The sequence below is a fragment of the Hyposmocoma kahamanoa genome, unplaced genomic scaffold, assembly GCF_003589595.1.
Source record: "Hyposmocoma kahamanoa isolate Upper Pololo Valley unplaced genomic scaffold, ASM358959v1 93, whole genome shotgun sequence".
NCBI lineage: Eukaryota > Metazoa > Arthropoda > Insecta > Lepidoptera > Cosmopterigidae > Hyposmocoma > Hyposmocoma kahamanoa.
Genome location: NW_020654810.1, coordinates 17,788,129 through 17,809,681, shown reverse-complemented (window position 1 = coordinate 17,809,681; position 21,553 = coordinate 17,788,129). Strand labels below are relative to the sequence as shown.

The 21,553-nt window shown below is 36.6% G+C and overlaps 1 protein-coding gene across 1 annotated transcript in view; it reads left to right on the top strand.

Annotated features, from left to right (window-relative positions):
- The first annotated feature begins 1,436 nt into the window (after positions 1–1,436).
- Positions 1,437–21,553, top strand: part of LOC113237090 — a 38,138-nt gene continuing 18,021 nt past the window's right edge. Inside the window, exons 1-7 of the mRNA XM_026473350.1 lie at positions 1,437–1,727; positions 3,157–3,321; positions 4,724–4,847; positions 6,458–6,561; positions 10,086–10,235; positions 16,109–16,189; positions 19,980–20,050. Coding sequence (XP_026329135.1) covers positions 1,437–1,727; positions 3,157–3,321; positions 4,724–4,847; positions 6,458–6,561; positions 10,086–10,235; positions 16,109–16,189; positions 19,980–20,050 — 986 coding nt within the window. The remainder of the gene's footprint in view (positions 1,728–3,156; positions 3,322–4,723; positions 4,848–6,457; positions 6,562–10,085; positions 10,236–16,108; positions 16,190–19,979; positions 20,051–21,553) is intronic.

The following is a 21,553-nucleotide window of genomic DNA, read 5'->3' as shown; positions in this document are numbered from 1 at the left end:
CACTGGCAGTGACCCTAAGATATTTGCGATTTAAAGCTCTGAGTGGCACTGCAACTGTTATGGATAGCCATGTCACTTATCACCAGGTACACGACTTGTTCGCAAAAAAAACCCAGTTCTTTTATGCCTTTAGCGTCCAGTTTCACGACGCGAAAGTTTTCATGAGGTCGCCGCGCGGCAACCGCGCTGCTACCGCTCAGCTGCCGCGCTTTCACGTACATTAATGGTGAATCCGAATCATGTTTACTAGGCAACAACATTTAAACTCCTTGGAATAATACACCCGTGCGATAGCCGCGCGGAAGGCGCGTAGACCAAAGACAAGACATCATCGCCCACGCGCCCGATACGCTCATTTAAGTTAAAACGTAATAACTAAATATATAGAGCGTATTTTGCTAGTGCTAATGAGCAATCTTGCGTATGATTTTAATAAGCAAATGAGAGCAGGCGCTCGCTAGCGCCGCCTGCGCCGCCTGCGCCTGAAGTCATAGATGCTGATTGACCGGACTGTCAAGACTTTGGTCCGCGCAGGGTCCGTCGAGTCACCGCCACGGAATCTCATGATAAACCACGAACTGGTTCGAAACATGTCGAGCAAAAATTCGACTTAAATATCGTTATCCGTTAGTTTAATAAATATGCCTGAGTCTATTTAATAAATCTATTTAAGATTGAAACAGGTCATTGAATTACAGATCTAAATACACAACCTTACGTAAATTATAAAATAACAACCTTCGTCCTTCTTTGTGAAACTATATAAATAAAACTAAACGTCTGTCTTGTTTAATCTAAGAAGAATATTTTTAGACGAACCTAGTTATAAGGGTTTGTTTGACAAGGAGATATGATTTTTGTTTGACGAATTGACGTAGGATAATAAAATTATTTAGTAAAATATAGTAAGTATACCATTAGAAGGAAATTTGAAATCAAACTGAAGGGAGTATTGAAAAAATTAGACATTGTGGGCTGCTTTGAAGATTTAGTTCGCCCTGCCCTGTTTTCATTAGCTGCTTCACTAATGAAAACAGGGCGAACTAAATCTTTAAGCCGCAACAACAGTCTCAGAATTAAAAATTCTTAGGTACGTGTAGACGATCCTATCGATGATGAAATTGAACTTAAGCTTAATATTACATTTGATAAAATTAAAGCATTGCTTCTTGTAGGCAATCCTGGAACAAAAGAGAATCGTGAGTTTCACTAATGCTTAGATTAGAAATTGGATTTGTCTATTATTAATACGCCTGATGTTGAAAATGTAGTACTTGGTCATAATACTGGAGCTATACTCGTAGGTGTAGATATATTTTAAGAATAATTTTAATAAAACTTTTTGGTGGGAAATTTTGAAAGTTCAAAGTAATATACACAACTATTTTTGTTTTACTACAATCAAGTATAACAGCAACTAGTAGGTCTTGAAAAAAATGGACGAAAGAAAGGCTTATGGTAAAATTATCGACGATTTCAGTAAGAAACTTAGTTCCTACTATGAGAGTGGTAAAATCAAATATTGGTACCCTATGTTCTCTAAGAGAAATAATAAAGGAATTGATATCGATTGGGTTGCAGTGAACGATAAATTGTTCTTGAAGAATACTCCTAATAAAGTGTTGTATAATAGATGGATTATGGCCGATAGTGGTTTTATTACAGCTTTAGTGTATTCTGCGGATGGGCAGTATCTTATTATCGGTCATTCGACAGGACTTGTTCAGGTATTTGTTTATGTTTTCAAAATCAATTCCAGATTTGCTGTAATCAAATTTATTTTATGACTTCTGTTATTGTACACGCATCAAATAGTTATTTTTGATACAAGTGCGGAAAGTTAGTCATTATTCACGAGTTCACGAGTCTTGAGGCTTCTTGGCCCGAGCCAAAGGCGAAGGTCAAGACTCGAGACAAGTGAAAATGACAAATCCGCACGTGTATCAAACGACGTTTTTTAATACATTTGCGAAAAAACTACATTGAAAGTAAAATAAAACAGTAGGTATTTAAAAAAAAACTCATTTTATTTCTTTGTCTGATACAAATTCAAGGTCGTATTCCAGAACTCTACTCAACACTCAAGTCAGGACTTGAGCATTGAGTAGAGTTCTAGAATACTACCCTCAGAGTACAATGGCAAGTGTTGCCAGTAATCAGTCACATTAAAATTACTATTTTGGTGGCGCGGCGCGCAGCGGTTTCGCTTAATACTCACCTCCGGTCACTGTTAATACTCAATCAGCCATCTTTATGAAAAATATTTTGGTAATTTTAAATGTAACCCGTTGTTTTATAAAACACCTGTGCAATTTAAACAAATAAGATGTTTGTAAATAAAAGTTTTAATAAGGAAATGACTTACGTCACAAAGCACATAAACTAAATATACAACCTCTTTAGTTCTATGTTTAAGACTTGAAACAACAGTAAATTAAAAAAAAATGGAAAAGTAAAAAGCTCTAGTGCGAAAAATCCAACTTTCGACACGATTTGTGTAATACCACGTTATATTTGTTTATGATATCAAGTGACAGGACGAAAAAGTCGTGTGCCTGGTGGTAAGCGACACGCCCGCCCCAGTCTATAGCGGTTGAAGAGCTTTAAATTGCAAAGATTTGACACTGCCGCCGCGCCCGTCACTCTGGACATAAGTTGACAATTCCCGTGTGCCTGTAATTTCATCAAGTATCCAGGGATTAAACACGTTTTTTGCTAATTACTGAAAATCTGGTTTTTAATTTTTTTTTAAACCAATGGTTTTTTTTGGTCAATTTCACTTTCAAATTCCAATTATAAAATTGACCAGAAAAAGCCTTCATGCTTCATCACAGGACACTTGCCACTTTTTGCTGTGTGTATTTGTTCAGCGCTATGCAAATAATTATAATAAAAAGTAGGTACGCTTAGTGCACTCAATACTTTGACCATAGTTTTGTTCGTTTTCGTTAGTTTTCCTCCAGAAACTAGGAGATTTTGTTACAGCTTTTTGTCGTTTGTCGTGTAGGGGTGACCCTGATTGTATTTATATCGTTCTCTAAATTCACTGAAGAAAAATACTAAATTGTGATGTTTACTTGTTTGAATATTTCATCATCTTATTTTTTAACCTAATTATTATATAACCTTATCATACAACCTTATTTTTTATTTCAGATGCGACATGGCCAGATTGGAACGGTGATGGCGACTCTACGTAACATTCAGTTTCCCCCTAAACCTGTGTACGCTTTAGAGTACAGTCGTACTGATAAAAACGTCTGCTATGCTGCATGCACTGACGGGGCCGTGTACAAGCTTGATATACCTGATGTTAAACATGTAGGTTCTTTTACCTATATAAGTAAAAAACCGGATAAGTAATGTTTCTGTCGATTTCTCACAATCCGACAAACAGAAGTAGTTCCCTGTACCACTTGTATTCTCCTCTTGGACCGCAAAATAGCTAACATTTTTATCAACATTTGAGTTATGTACAGATTCGGGATCAGTAATTAAAGGTCTATACCTAGTTTTTTGTAGAAGTCTTATCTCTATAATTCTTGGATATACAACAAGCTGAAAAATGGCAACTGACAGCGAAAAACCATATTTGTTAAAACACTGATATCAAATGATTTTAGCTAGTTCTGAAGTGTATACTTACAATGTACACATTACTATAATTACTTCATAAACAACACAGAACAGTACACCTGACTATAATTTTGCTCTTAAGTTATTTATTTATTTTATTTTTATTGTAATGATACAAATTATTTTCAAATTATTTTTAATTTATATATTCTAAAATTGAAAATATAAAATTATTTTTAGCATTATTTTCAAACAATATTATTTTAAAAAGAAACATCTGTAAATCTGCATTCTCTCTCTTATGAATCTTATGAACAAAAAACAATCATAAAAAATAAAATAAGATAACATTATAGAAGAATTTTAAAATAGAAGGTCTTAAAATAGATCGAATGAGCCTTATATAAGACGGACTTTTTGAATGCGGGAATGCTTTCGCGGAATATATCATGGTTACAGCAAATATCACTATATGATCTACACGTTCGGTAAGTTGGACTATTTGCAGAAAAAATGTTACTTACGAAGCTTGATTAGCAAATAATTAAGGTAGGCGAACTGGACGAGTTGGCACCCTTATGTAGATCTTATCCAGTAACATGTCACTAAATCCACCAATTTTTTTTTTTTTTTTTACCAATGTACATAAGTCACTGGTAACTCGACGGCGGGCAAGGGTTTCTACATTAAACTTATTAAGTTTGTTTTTGTTGTATAAGTCGAAGTTCCAGTAATAATATTCTTTACTTTCTGGTAAGCTAAACTAGAAAATTAAGTTTTTTTTAATGGTAAGTAAAATACATCATCATACAATGAAATTATGTATATATGTCTTATGTATATTTGAAAAGTATAAACCACTTAATATTTATAATATACTTATTACTATTGTTGTTATCAGACAAACCTAGAATTTTTTAAGCACATTTATGAAATCTCCGAATTTAAAATTTGCAGCGTGTGCCTGTTACTTCAGAGAGCAATATCATGAAATAAATAAAAATTAATGCAAAGTGCTTTCCATTTCAGTTGATACAATAGATATACATAGTACCTATATACATAGTACCTATATCTATGGTTGACAACGGAATCATTCTTTGATTCACTAATTCAAAATCCTTGTAACTTAAATATTTATTTCCAGATGAACGTAAATGGTCAAGATACTCCAAAATATTGCATCAGAGCCGATCCAGCCCTAGAATGTCTTAATACTCAATACTATGGAAACCCATCCGCCTCTGGCAACTCTTCACCGTTCATCACACGTAACGTTGTTTTTGTGTTACGAGTGAAATGAGAGCATAAATAAGGTTTTTTGTTCATGTAATTTTGCGACTATTTGGATGAGTGAGCAGATGAGTTGCGTAATTTGTGGCATGTAGAGTCAACTCTCCAGCAGGAGTCCCTTCAATTGTAGCTATATTTTCAAATTAGTTTATGACGTTCGAGAGCCTGTCGCCTCTATAAGACGTTTCATTGAGTCAGGGATAGTCAGTTGCGCTACCAGCAGGTTAAGGTGGTGATACAGACGCTTTTTGTATTTAATAGCGTAAGATCGAATTTCGTCCTTTATTGTGTTCATGTTTAGGTAGCTGCTGGACTTTTGAAATAACCAAGGCGTATGAGAAATTTGCTTGAAAATGGAATCTGCATTGGTTTGTATTAGTGCGGTATTTGAATTGCATGTAGTACCCTAAAGTTGAATGTCGTAAATCAATATAGGTTTGAGGGCAATCTTTTAAATGAGGAGCTTTTTGTCAAGAGACAGCAAACTGTTACTTTTAAACATCCAGTATAGTCCACGAAATCGGATGTCGATTTCTGGAATACATAAATTAAATTTATATTCGCTTTGAGACAATTATGCATAATGTGAACTTAACGGATCGGATAAGAGTAAAACACGAAAGTTACAGCAAATGTATTAATTTCGACTGTCCAGTCAAGGTGCAACTTTTGTTTTGTACCTAACTTTGGGTTGTTATATTAAAATGCACGATTCAACGCATTGGGTGAATACTATTGCGTTATGAACTTGGTTGATGGATGAAAATGAAGAACGTAATACGTTATATGACTACGATTTATTTAGTTAAAACATATGATACAAAAAAATGCGCTACCGGCGACCGTTCAAGCGAATTTTTCTAATTTGAATGAAACTGTGGTGGGGCGCTCATTGGACGCCCGTCTCCTGCGGCGGCGATGCCTCACTCTTCGGTGGCCTGGTGACGTTGATGCTGAATTCTTGACATTGGAACATCGAGTATATAACCAGAAATAGAGAAGAAATGTCATTTAATTTGTTTGAAAACTATTCTGCTATATCATTACTGTGACAACTGCGCTCCGATTGGCTAGCCCGAGTTCGAAACAATTGACGGGTGTCGTCAATGGGTATCGTCAACTGTTTCACTTCAAATCGACCAGTTAACTTAAGCTTTGCTTGGACGAATAATGGACGAAAATTGCAAAATTACATATTTAATATTTAATTACCGATGAAATGTGATTCCGTTTGTTTTGTAATTAAATGTTTTGCTGTTCTTCTCACACTACCGTATAGAACAGCACGGCATTGTTAGAGATATTATCTTTATTACAATAAATACAGAATATTTTTTTGGAATATACGGAGACGTACACACAGGTCAGTAGTTGGCTTGTCTATATTTCAGTGCAAACGAGAGTTGATATTTATAAGAGCTGTATCGCTAATGTGTTACGAGGAATATATGGCCCTTATTTCGTCTCTATTTCTGGTTATATACTCGATGCATTGGGATTACTACTCAAAAGATTAGGTACCCGCTACACGTCTACATATTTAAGAGTAAATACTCGTATTAAAGATAGGCACTTTGTCTTTTTATAGAGCGCACTCCAGTCCTTTCCCTGGGACTAACAGCCGATTCCCAGAAGATGGTCGTAGGATCGGCGGACTGCTCTGTAAAAGTTTATGACATGGAAACGCAAGAGGTACTTTTCATATTAAATTCATTGGAAGAATCGCCAAACTACCTTTGACCGCAGAATTTGTGGTGCTCGATGGTCTATGTATAACATGTTTGTCCGGTGACAAGGGTTATCATTGAACTAGCGGGTTGTTACAACCTCATTCGCTTCTGGGCAAATTCTTCGAAGTTCATATAAATGCCATGAACCAATTTCCACATTTAGTAAACAACATAAAGTGCTTAACAAGAATAACGAGAGATTTAATATAATTGTCCAAAAACTATTGACAAATTAATCAAATAATAAGATCACTCGACACGACGTGATGTATCAAAGTGAATTTGGTCATTTTTCGCCTTATTACGTCTATGGTTGTATAGAAGAAAATTCAAAAGTTACCTTTGATTCGTCGATTGAATTCATCATATAGTTCTTAGGTTTTCGCGATTGTTACACATAGGAAATGAAACAATTTTTTCCGGATTTAAATTGCGTATATTTGTTTTTTCAAACAAACCAACGTGTCGGGCCCTTTACTTGACGGGCCAGTCAACCGCGCTGGCTTGGTTGTGAAGGGTAATTGGTGCTGCTGAAATTACAGGTACATGAGACTTGTCTACTTATGTCTCAGAGTAACGGACGCAATAGCATTGCCCCTTAGATCTTTATGATTTATAGTACTGAGTGGTACTGCAACTGTTATGGACAGGCTTGCCACTTTTTTTTTATATATAATAGATACACGCTTGACCACAATCACTCACCACCAGGTGGGCGACTCGTTCGTCCCGTCACTTGATCACATAAAAAACACTAACATATCAAATTGTTGTATTTAGAAGCCATCAACTGTTATGAGGTTATGATGGTTACGACATGTTTATAACAATTAAGTCATCGGCAAAGGTATGAAAATATATTTATTTGGGATTATTATGGCACCACTTTATTGCAATATGGTGTCATCGTAACGACGTCATTTTAGGCTATTAAAAATTGACTTTGACGATCCCCACGTATTGTTAAAAATTGTAGTATCGATTGGATGCTAAAAGTGGAAGATGTAGAGACTAATGTGGGTACTCTACATCTCATAGTTTTGCACTCATAGACATTTTAGTAAGTTTACACAATGTTTTACGTATTTAAAAATTATACAGAGAATTTCAAAATTTTATTCTCATTAAATTTTTAATTACCTAAGTACTTCTTATAGTCTTATATTAATTTCTAGCTAAAGACGTAATACCAAAGTCGACAGGTGTTACAATTTGCTGTTATTAGCTTCTTAGCATTTATATCTTTACTGAGGATACATAACATTGCTTTTCGCATATATGAATTGTCTTATAGTTTTAAATAAATTCTATGTTATTATTATTTTGCGCTTTACAATTATCATAAAAAACCCAAAATGAGTAAGATGATGTATTTTATATTCAACACAGTTTGTCGATACACATCGTACTCTTTTTCTTTAGGGTTCATAAATTCCAGTTTTCCTGTTTTTTTGTCTCAAGAAATTTCGAAACCTGTGTGCCTCGGGTGAGCATGTACAGTACTCTCCCTATTTTCCAGATAGGTAACGGAGCTGTAGGCACGCTCACTAATATAAGTAAAATAAAATAGCAGTTAAAAATAATTACAACAAAGTTTGAATCAACCCACCACGCTTAAAGTGTTTTCGTAATACGTAATATCCCGCAAAATGTTACGGCCTAATCCCATTTTATTGCTTTAGTAATAAATTTGTACTCAGCCTTTATGAGACCCTTCTAAGTCCTTGGGCCCCCAAAAAGTAGGTCAATAGTCAAGAATCTACCCGTAGACCGTCAGTAAAATTCACGTTTTTTTTTGTAGACGAGAAATAAGTAATTATGAGAAGAAATTTATTTATTAAAAAAATATATACGCGATTTATATCCGAGGTAAGTTGACACACCTTAGTATTTAATAAGTAATAGTGATTTGATCTCACTAAAAAACTTCCACATCATAGTACAAACTTATTAGCTATCATCTTCAAAATGTCCCTGCTGTTCCTTTACATATCCGTCCAATAATTAATTAGAGAAATTAGCGAGAGTGAAGAGGCAAGTTGGTAAGCAGGGCGGGCTGGTGGTAATGTTGGAACTTACCATGACCAAATAGAAGACGTCACAAAGCAAGGCTCTGTCAATAGTATATTCAGCATGACGTATGAAGCACAGACGCGTGTTGATGAGGCGAAACATGTGTGTCAGGTTCATAGAAAGTGGAAGGCTGTTGTTTCTGCCAACCCCAAAGAGGGAAAAAGAACCCCAAAGAGGCGTAAAGTATATGAAATTGACAAAAAATCAAACGATCCGTCCAATTGTCAATGAGTAGCTCCGGTTTATAGAACAAATCGCGATAATTCCTGATCACAGGATATCAGTTTAGGACAATTATACGATTTAGATGTTTATTTTTTTGAACGATTTCAGAAAAAAGAGGAGGTTCCCAATGCGACTGTATGTATTTTTTTTTGTATGTATGTTACGCGATAGCTCGGTAACGACTTGTGAACCGATTTTGATGATTCTTTTTTGTTGGTACCTCAATAGCGGTCCAATTTAAATTTGAAGAAACTATTCCACCTCTAAGGATTGCAAACCAGGACGAATGAATTTTGAGGTCGGTTTTTTAGTACTCTGTACTGAGATTATATTAGTCTACAATTATTTACCTTATATTCAGATTTTTACTAAGACAGATTTCTATACAGTCAGATTGTTATTTCGTCAGATTGATACAGTTAACTGGATCATAAATCCTCGACTTAAAAAGAAAAGCGGTATTTAGTGTGCCTGTAATATGTAAATAGGCTTACGCTATCAAAACGGGAAAACATATCAATGCTACTTTCTAGTAATAATAGTTAGGTGAATATATATTACCAACTACATTTATTTCAAATAATTTGAAAAATGTTTCTACGTGATAATATTCTGAAGATCATTTTTAATAGTATCATTCTATCTAAACAACCCTAGGAGTTGGATAAAAATGAGAACGAAATTTGTAAGAATTGTGTTCAATGTTAAACCAAGAGAAAAGCTTTGGTAGTAACAGTAACTCTTTGATTGCCTCTTTCGTTTTGAGTTTCAATAAGGGATATATATGTACTGTATAGGGCGTCACAGAAAGGCCCTCTAATATTTGGCGACTTCAAAGTGTTCATAACGTTGAATATCTTGAACTAGAAACGAAAAAAATGTTTCTGTTTTCCTTGTAAATCTGACGTAGCTACGACACATAACTTTTGTCCAGTGTTATGGGTACTTCCGTCTTCCAAATGTGTTTATTGACGTTTTCATCCACCCATTCTTGATTACAAATCCTAATATTTTATCACAAGTTAAACCACGAATGTCACACTTTCTAGCGAGTACCTATATGTACGAGTATATGCTTCGATCGTCATCATACCCGTAATTTTAATCCTTTAAGCAAGCAAGGCAAGTGCTTTGTTACGTTCACACGAATTCATCGAACCCTTGATATCGACCCTTCCTTATTTACAGCCAGAGGTGATTTTCAAAGTGCACAAGCTTCGCTTACAATTCATTCCGAAGAAACTACAACGTGTCCATAGCTCGCAAGTGGTTGCTGTACGATGTCATGATCAGAAACCAAACGTGTTTGCCACCGGTAGTTGGGACAAAACTTTGAGGGTATGCATAATGACATACTTTCCACAAAAGTGTTTACCACGTTTTCGTTAATGGTATTGGTAGGTTGTACGCAAATTCAATGGTTTTTTATATTGGCCTTTTAGCCAAACTCGTTTTAAACGCTAGAGAGAATTGTAGGTGCTACTACATTTACCAGAAATGCACTATTTTTTAAGCACACTTAAACATTTGCTTTGTTAAATAGAAACTCTTCAGTGCACGAATGCAAGTTAGTAAAAAAAGAACGTAATATAACCGCACAGCGTAGCTCTAAACAAACTAACAAAGCTTCTAAAATAAGCCAGTAAAAGAAGAACAAAACATTTAACGTTCCAGCGCCAGAGTCGAGTTCACAGCACAAGTGTATAAAGTTCTGTGGCCATCATGCCTATATTGTGGGGAAGTACAACTAATGTGTGGTTTTGCCTCGTTTGCTGATGATGCTGTTGCGATGCAGTCGCTAATCGTCGACCTTTACACACGCCCGCGAGATTATGCAAGCGTGCAACTGCACCGATATAAATACACTATTGCATCGCTACACTTGGGATTTATAGGTGATTGTGAATGTAATCGTGTGTTTGTATCGATTTAAACGTGTGTTGGTATCGATGCAGTTGCGCGTTTGCATCGATGTAATCTCAAGTTCAGCGATACTTCACTCTACGACCACTCTAAGGTGTGATACTTTTAAAACAAAAGAATTTAAAAAAACATTAAAAAACCCTGTTGGACGGTAAACTAATCAAAATAAGTACAGGTGAATTAACAGGAGTTGACATGAACAACACACCTATAGTGTGTGTTACTTAATTAATCTGCAGCGCCATATCGTAACATAGTGTAGCTGGAAGTCACTCGCAATTTCATGTCTATATACATTAGTCAGATTAAGTAAAAAAAGGACAGCTAATAATTGTTTTGTTCACATAACGTAAGTTTTACATTTTTATTCTCTCGGAATTTAACAGATGGCGCTCACTTTATTTGAATAGTGACATTACCATCGAAAAACTTAGGCACCCTAGGCATTTGGTATAATGTAAATATGGAGAGGAAATACAGTCTTGTCGAAAGTCCATGATTAGCCGTATGGATTTGATGCTCAAGGCAGTCCCCGATTGGTGCGATGCCGATCTTGTCAAATTTAACGCTACCAAAACCCAGCGTGTCTATTCTCTACAAAACGGAGTCCCTTTGAGCTGACTCCGACTTTTCGTTATATATCCATACCGATACCCAACTGCCTCCAGCTACTTGGAATGGACCTGTCATCTAATTTAAACTTCGGCAGATACATTGAATCAATGGCCAAAAATGCAGCAAGGAAGCTTGGCATCCTTTCTAGGGTGAGGCGTTACTTTACACCGGGACAGTTGCTTCAGCTGTACCAAACACAAGTCAATTCACTTGACAACCGTGCCAAGAGGCTTATAGGTAACTCGGAATTAGTGGAGGCGAAGCTGCAGAGCCTTGAACACTGCCGTAAAGTTGCCTGCTTATCAGTATTTTATAAGATATATCACGGAGAGTGTGCGATTGAATTACACGATTTAATTCCGCCTTCCCCTTTTCATCACCGGGGGACTAGGCGTAAGCTTGGGTTCCACCCCTATATTGTGGATATTCCAAAGATTCGCATGAAGCGTTATGCTTCCACATTTATGTGGCGAACGGCTATGCAGTGGAATTCCCTGCCTGCAGACTTGTTCCCTGAACGTTATAACTTGGGCCTTTTCATGGCGAGAGTGAATAGGCATTATTTAGGTGTGTATGATCCATCGTCGACCTCATCGTCAATTTCCATCAGGTGAGGTGAAGGTCAAATGCGCACTTATATTTTATTAAAAAAAAATCCGTACGGAAAATCCTAAAATGTATAAAAATTACTCGTTTTCGCTCAAATAGGCGGTTGACACGGTTTTACCACTCCTCTGGTGACGATTGACTATTAGCATGGCTCTTAACTAAGAAAAGGTATTTCCTATACTTTAAACCAACTTCAAAAAAGGAGGATTTTCTCAATTCAGTTGTATGTTTTTTTGTATGTATGTTACGCGATAACTCCGGCATTTATGAACCTCGGTACCTTGGTAGTAGTCCAACTGTTTCACCTTTAAGGGTGGCAAACTAGGGGATGAATGACTTTTGAGGTCGGTTTTTTAGTAGGTATTCTATACTGAGATTATTCTATACGATATATTTATATTTAAGAGTATTTACATATACTTACCAGGCGACGTAACGTTATATCGTACATGCGCCTCGAGTTTCTCCTCAGTCTCCCGTACATAAACTCGTTAATTGATATATTATAAATTTACTATTTAAACGATAATTATGAACTGTTAAAAAAATATCTGGACCAAAATGTGCCCCTATAGACTTTGTAGTTACTTGTCTAAATTTCAGTAATAGATTATTTAAGTTGTAACAACCCATGAAAAAACTTGATGCAAGTCGCTAACACAGTGTAAACACAACCTGAATAGTACACGGAGGGAATGACCTCTTGAAAAGCGTCTCTCTCTGTCGAGATTAAATCACTTCGCTCATCCAGCGGTTTTATGTTAAAATTATTTATCAAAAATCTCTTTATACCGTATTTTCAAAGAATTAAGGGACATAAATGCTTATATTAAATGATATAAGAGAAAAGTGTACCTGCGTAGTCGGTTTGCTTTCGTTTATTTTATTTTATTTTATACAAAATGCAAACTATTTATTGGATCATTTATTGCACAAAACACATACAATTCACATTTTATCAAAATATAAATACAAAAGGTTCTGTTTATTTCTTAAAGAACTGTCTTCCTGGAGACCTAAGTACAGGACTTCTTCTTCTTCTTCTTGAGGTGCCTCTTCAATCCTGAAGGTTGGCCGTTAGCTTCTTGTATTCGTCTCGATTAGCAGCCAACCGGAACAGCTGTTCGACCGAGGTAATGCCGGTCCACTCCCGGATGTTTCGCAGCCACGATTTTTTCCTACGGCCTGCGCGTCTCTTTCCCTGCACTTTACCCATCATTATTAATTGCAGCAGCCTATATCTATCGTGCCTGAGCAGGTGCCCGAGATATTCTATCTTACGGCTTTTGATAGATGGGATCAGTTTCGGGGTCATATGTACTCGCTGAAGCACTGTTTCATTTCGGACCTTCTGTGTCCAGCTAATGCGCAACATGCGACGATAACACCACATCTCAAATGCCTGTAAACGCTTTGTAGTGCCCTCTTTTAATGTCCACGTTTCGCATCCGTACAAGACGATAGGCCAGATGTAACATAAAAGCAGCCTGACTCGGAGCTTTATGTTGAGTTGACGACAGCACAGTACCTTCCTCATTTTATTGAAAGAGGCTCGAGCAATTTCTATCCGGGTCTTGATTGCCTGATCGGATTCCCATGCTTCATTTACCCAAGCCCCCAAATACTTATACTGTCGTACCCGCTCTAGTTGTTTCCCAGCCACTGATATGTTTGGGTTCAAATCCGGATTTCTCGAGATCACCATGAACTTTGTCTTGTTTATGTTCATCGATAAGCCGGCTTTCTCGCTGCACTCATTAACCCTATTTACAATTGCTTGCAGGTCCGTCTCTGATGCAGCAATAAGAACAGTGTCGTCTGCATAGCGCAAGTTGTTAACGACTTTGCCGTTGATCTTAATTCCCGCTTCAAGGTGTTCGAGGGCCTCTGAAATCACAGCCTCCGAGTAAATATTAAAAAGCAGCGGTGATAGGATACAGCCTTGCCGGACGCCGCGACATATCTCAACTTGGTCGGTCTCCTCGTTATCAACTCTTATTGTGGCCACCTGCTTTTCATATAAGTTGCGAATAATCCGGATATCTCTACCATCAAGACCAATGTCACACAGAAGGTTCACAAGTTGTTGATGTTTAACTCGGTCGAATGCTTTCTCGTAATCGACAAAGCACAAAAAGACATCCGTTTGCATGTCTCTACATTTCTGTACGAGGACATTGAGAGCGAAAAGAGCCTCCCGAGTGCCGACACCAGAACGAAATCCGAATTGGCTATCTCCCAGTTGTTCGTCACATTTCGGCCTTATCCTATTCTGTATGATGTTCAAGAATAGTTTTAGGACATGGCTCATCAGACTAATCATACGATATTCTCCACATTTTTTGGCGTTTTGCTTCTTGGGTATCGTGATGAATGTCGATTTTAGCCAATCACTAGGGAGATTGCCAGTTTCATAGATGTTATTGAAGAACTGCGTGAGAACATCCAGCTGGCACTCTTCCAGCAGCTTTAGCACATCAACCGGTATATTATCAGGACCCGGGGACTTGTTCGTTTTAGCAGTCTTCAAGGCTCGCAGAACCTCAGATTTTAATATAACTGGACCAGTATCATCGATGATCGTTGAGATTTTCCTTGACGAATCTGCAAACATCTCCGCAACATAATCACACCACATGTTCTTCCTGCTTCCGGTGTCTAGAATGAGATTCCCACCTGCATCAGTCAGGGTACTCGTGGATTTCTTTTTATGTCCAACCATTTCCTTGATATGCTTATGTGCATTGAAGTCGTCGTGTTTCCAAAGGAGATCCTCCAAGTGTGCACACTTATTTGTGTAGTATTCGTTTTTGGCCTTCAAAATCTCCCTTCGAATGGTGTCATCGACTTGCTTGTATCGGTCTGGATTTGTGCTCTTAAACATTCTCCGGTCCTCCATCAGCTGCAAAATAGAGTCCGTCATCCAATCCTGTTTCCTGGTCAGACATGGAGGCCGAAGATATTGGTGGCATATATCATTCACTGTTCGCTTCAGACCAGTCCACGTATCGGTGTCAGAAGAAACGGTTTCAGTGCGATGGTATGTGGCCCATTGATTTATAGCAGTGTGGGCTTTTGCTCGTATGTCGGGCTCTACAAGTCTCCGCACGTTCGGTCTTCCATCCATTCTCTTTAACTGTAACCTCTTCAGCTTGCACACCACGTCTGCTACCACTGGGTTATGGTCTGATCCGATATCTGCACCGGGGTATGTTTTCACCTTCTTAACACAGTTACGATACCTTCTGTTGATCATAATATAGTCGATCTGATTCCTGACTATGTGGTCCACCGTGTGCATTGGTGATGTCCATGTGTACAATCGACGCGGTGGCAGCTCGAACAGAGTGTTCGTCACAATAAGGTCATTGTCCTGGCAAAATTCAACAAGCGTATCGCCTCTGTCGTTTCTGGTTCCAAGGCCATAAGCACCAGTCACTCCAGGAGTGACGGTTGACCCCACCTTCGCATTCATGTCAACCAATAAGTATAACCAATTCGTGACTCTTGGTGGTCTTCAATAAGGTATCAATGTCTTCATATAGGTCTTCTATTTGGCTTAATGGTTTGTCTCCTGTAGGCGCATAAATTTGCATGATACTGATATCAAATGGTTTGGCGTGCAATTTTATCAGCATGGCTCGGTTTGAGAGGGGTACGAAATTGGTAACCGCTTTAGATGTTTCTCTTGTCAGAAGAATTCCCACGCCATAACGTTCTGATGGTTGGTCTCCTCCCGAATAGTACAGGACATAGTCATCGGAAGTTAAGCGTTTACCTTGACCTGGCCATTTGGTATCACTTATGCCAAGAATGTCCACCTGTAACCGTTTTATTTCTTTCACAACATTAGGGAGCTTTCCGTCTTGTTTTAAACTTCTCGCGTTCCAAGTTCCTATTCTAAGGGTTTTCTAAGTACAGGACACAATAACTAAAATAAACAAAAATTTATATAACTCAAAAACAATATCATATCAATATCATCTATCATCATCATAGACATTATTTAACTATCGAATGTAGGTAACATTATTTTCAGTAACATTGGATTGGTTTGGTTTCAGATATGGGACACCAGATGTAAAATTGGCTGCATGATGACATTCGAAGGTGTTAACGTATGTCATGACAGTATTGATTTGAATGTAAGCAATTTAAAGATTCATTTATTTGTGTCGTTTAATAAGATGTCTTCAAAAGGTACAATTTTCTAGGCGAATATCTACAGATTAAGAGCACGTGCCATTTATGATTGAATTAAAATCTCTCAAATTGAATAAAAATCTTAAAATCTATTGAATTTGTGATAAGAACGGAATAAGAATGACGGCCTGCGTGGTCGAGTGGCTTGCACACCAGTTTTCATGGTGTTACCATCTCTGAGGTCCCGGGTTCAATCTCCAGCCGGGTCAGTGTAGAAACTAACTTTTGTATATTGTCTCCGGTCTAGGTGTTTGTGGTACCATCGTTGTTTCCTATTTCCGTAACACAAATGCTTTAGCTACTTACTTTGGAATCAGAGCAACGTATGTGACGTTGTCTAATATAAAAAAAAAAGTTCGAAATGTCAAGTTTTATGTGCCCTTGTCTGTACCATCCTCTTCTATCTTTACTATTTATTATGCGTGGTTGCGGAAAAACGTCGACCTGTCTTGCCAGTAAGTTGTAGACCGTTGAATATATCTCATCAATAATAATTGAACTAGATTATATGTTGGGTTAGATTGATTTGCCGCGGTCTACTTCCTAATTAATACATTTCTTCATCAACTAAGTGACTAACTTAAAATTTACTGGCACGAGATCAAAAATGCCCGACGACGTGGTTTTCCCATCCCTAACCAATGCATCTGAGTGATTACAGTCTAGTAGCATAGTATAATAGGACTAATATGGTAACTCCATACAAATGTAGTATGTATGTATACGGCTTGTATGTATGTGCGCCGTGTACTGACACACACATTCGCATAATCTCGCAATGCACTCACGTTGTAGCGCTGCTCGTCTCACGTATTGCACCTTTCATAATTATATGCGAATGGGCACACATTCTCATATAATTATGAAAGGTGCGTCCGTACACGATGCGCGGCGGGCGTGCACACATACAACTACAGCGATGCTACACTTCTTTGGAGTTACCATACCTACTTATTATATTATGCTAGTAGCGAAAGTAAAGAGGTAGCAAAACTTTTCGCCAAACAATTCTCTTGTGCCTTCGGCGATACCAACATATATGCGGGATACTTTCTAACAACACACACCTTCTTTTGAGCAAAATACATTTTACGGAGAAACACGTAACGATGGAACTAATTAGTACTGGAACTAATTAATATCTTCCAAATTCAGAAGGATCCTATATCTTGTTGTTCACTTGTTAGCCTCGTTGTACCTCACTAAGTTCCAAGGCAGCCGATACTTTGAATATTCGTTCCGCCAACTTGTTCTATAAAATAACTTGTAAAGCACCAATAGCAAGTAGTTCTTTTTGCACTATTATTCTTAGAGTACATTGCCCTTTATAAACGGTGTGCTAAGACGTAGATATCCGACAGAGAGATATCCACCCTGCAGAGACCCTCTCTGACGCTTTTGTCGTAAAATACTAGTAATGGAATAATCTCGCTTGGATCCTTAATGTTCGTGCTAACAGAAATATTTTATTTTTATGTGTAATGATTTATACTGTCGAATATAATTAATTATTTACTTATGTGTTAATCAATTTCGTATTCGTGTATCTTTTTCATTAAAATTGTAAAGACAAAAATAAAGTATTTGTAATTAATTGCCGTGATACTCTGATGAGTTGACCTCTCAAGATCAGGCCGTGTGATGAAATGCGGGCTCGCAACTCTGTGTTCTCACAATTTAAATGCGAAATTCAATTTGAAATTTACCATGAGCTTTTCAGTGATGGAAAACATCGTGATGAAACCTGCACGTTGAAGAGGTTCGCAACTCTCAGAAAATATGAAGTCCCCAACCCGTATTGGGCCAGGCGTGGCGGACTATGACCAAAACCCGTGACCAGTAGTGGGATGTATAAATGGGTTGATGACGATGATGATAATTAATTATTAGCAAGCTTTTACAATTTCAATTTTTTGTTGGTTCAGTGATGAACTTATCTGCATTTAGGGTACTTACATATAAGGGCTGCAACATGTAGTCTGCGTAATCATAATTATGTATATGCAATCCTGTTGGAATACCAACAAATAAATAAAAAAATATAGCCATTTTTGTTACAGCAACTTTATTGGCGCATCTACTGTTTCTAAGCGAGTATCTCAAACTTCTCGATCAAAGTATTACAAGGCAGTTTTTAATTAAAAACTACCCTTTGACGTCCATTCCTCGTTATGAAGTTTCTTCATAGTTCGCCTTTGAGCATTATTTTTAGCACCTTTCATTTAGAGTTTGTAAAGCGTTTCAAACGTGTGTCGCGTGTGTAATTTAATTAAAAGTTCTTTACTGTCCTAAGCTATAGTTGTTATACGTATCTTGTCCATCAGATAGGGCTATTGTTGTTTAAATTACCTACATACAACATTTATGTTCACATAAATATGAAGTGTCGTAGGTAAATCAGTCAACAATATAGATTAAATTATAGATAAGTGTAATAAAAAAAAAACAGAAAGTCTATACTGCTCGCAAAGGCATATCACATGGGGGTATTCACGGAAATCTGCTACATTGGCTTGCTTCATACCTTCTTATTCGTTCCCAACTCGTGGCGTTAAGTGGTTGTGATTCTTTCCCGTTTATCTCGAGTTCAAGGGTTACGCAAGGTTCAAATTTGGTGCCGCTTTTATTCCTGATTTTTATCAATGATCTCAATACCATCCAGTGTGAATGTCTTACATCCGCCGACGACATTAAGATTTATAACCAAGTTGTAGGAATTGATGATTGCGTGGCTCTACAAAAAAATTTAGACATTGGCGGCCCATATCGTCAATCATATGTCACTCAATGTTGGTAAGTGTCAGGTGATACCTTTTAGGAAAAATTCGAACCCCTTGTGTTTCAACTATAACATACACGGGTCTACTCTTACACGAGTCCAAACTAATCGTGACTTAGAAGTATATTTCGACTCTTTTCTAACATTTCTCTCACATTACGACCATGTTTGCAGTAAAGCAAATAAAATGCTGTTCTTTGTACTTCGATACGCCAAACCATTTAAAAATATAAAATCGTGGATCATCTTGTACGAAGCCCTAGTCACAAGTGTCCTTGAAAATTGCTCATCAGTTTGGTCTCCTGTATATATTCAATTCAATTCTTTATTGCATTTACCCTAATGTTACATAGATGGAAAAGGCTTATAGCTAAATTAACACTGCAAGTTATAGAGAGAGAGAGGAGGATTTGCTCTTTACAATATTATTTTTCTTTGCTTTTTGTAATGATTACATAAGTTAATATTTGTACCATTGCAAATTAAAGAAAGCATAATCTTGATTAAGATTAAGATTGATCAAATCAGCATTAATTATGTTTTTTTGGTTATTTTTATTTATTCATTATTATTTAGAAATTAGAAATTATTGTTTATTAAATAAAGTCAAATATAATTTTATCATCATTTGAATATAATTTTATTTTATTTCCATTTAATTGTAATATATATCAATAATATAATTTTATCTATATATTTGAGTTATTATTATTATGTATTTGTATTAACTGTACTTTTAGTTGTTTCGAAATATTCTTACACGGTGTAACATTTTTTTCCTGTTAATAAATCTTTTGGTGCAGCATTTTTCATTGGTTTCTTCCTTGAAAGAGTTGGGCAGTTTGGAAAAGCAGTGGATTTTTTGTCATGTCTTTGTTTTCAAGATGATATTATCAGCTAAACAAAGGAACATGAAGTCACCATGTCTCAGTTCACGGCGTTTCATATTTCAGAGAGACCACTGCATTGCTGGAAGCTGGAGCCCAACCGAAGGCCTGTCGGTATTTGATATCGTGGCTCGCAGGAAACTCCACGTAGTCCGTGTCCAGAACCGTCGCCCTGACGTCGATGGGGAATATGTATACGCTTGCCGATATTGGAGATCTCAAGTATGTATTGCACTGTTACTAGCACTTCAGTGTTTAAAAGTATTATCCAGAAATTAACTTAATTTAAATTAAAACTATTTTGGTTCACAAAACCCTTTGACGACTCGTGAAGCTCGACACCTAGACGAGCGCTCAATATGTATCATGATTTTAAGCCGAGCACATACAATACAGATATACAGGGTGTTTGCGGATATGTTATCCCAACCCATTGTTTCTAAGTCAGTAAATGATTATAATTTTATTAATGTAGTGGTTTTTGAAATAATTACAGTAAAGCGTTTTGTTAGTAAATAGTTTTATTATTATTATGTATCCCAAATAAATACTGACATTAGAGACACCTTATATTTTGCATTATTTCAAACTTTTACGAGTTTCATACATTATTTGATTTTAACGTCTATGATCTCGAAGGGTCTCCCTTCGTACTTCCACCTGGAATGGACGTTGCAACACGTTTAAAACGTCGAAGTATATAATGTATTTTTATATACAATTAAGTCCCAATTTTAAAACTTTACATTTTATGTTAAAACCTTTTTCATAATAAACTGATTAGGCGACTAGGAAATTGTCAAAAGTCGCAGTACTGACGGCCGTTTTCTCATGCTCCTGCTGGTAGCAGTTTGAGGACTAATATATCCTTATGCTCCTACTCGTGACGTCGTATCTAATAAGTACACTGAACTAGAATAAAAAAGAAATCAAAATAAAATTATACTTATTTGTATCGAGTTCTTAGGTTTTCGCGATTGTTACACATAGGAAATGAAACTATTTTTCCGGATTTAAATCGCGTATATTTGTTTTTTCAAACAAACCGACGGTTCGGGCTCTTTACAGGTCCCATGGTCACGGTTGACTGAGGTGGTACAGTCTTCCAGTTATGTCTAGTAGTGATGCAAACCACCCAATTTTTTTCACTATAGTTACAATAGTTATTAATTAAATACCTTATTTTTAATTTTACAAAGAAAACGTTCTAATTTACGTTATATTAAGTTTTGCAAATTATTTTATTGAATGAATTTTTATTAAGTTCAGTTTATTATTAATTAATAATAGACATTAGAATAAACTAAAACATATTAATTAGTACTGCAGTCTTATGAGTTTGTCCTTATTTATTATTTATTATTTATAGTCAGCATGTCATGGATAAACCTATACATTCAATGAAGTTTGACAAACCCCAGGTCCTTGCAAAAGAAGTCCGTTATCTACCCAGGATGCTGAGAGAGGCCATTGAAATTAAAAAAACATCCTAATTTCAACAGGGAAGATGGTTTCTCAGTACCACCAGTTTGGGATCCAATATTTCCTCTAATGAAATCTATTGAAAAATCCCAAACAGACATAAGACTGCAGTACTATACTACAAATTTTCTAGGATGATCCCTGTGACACTTCACAAA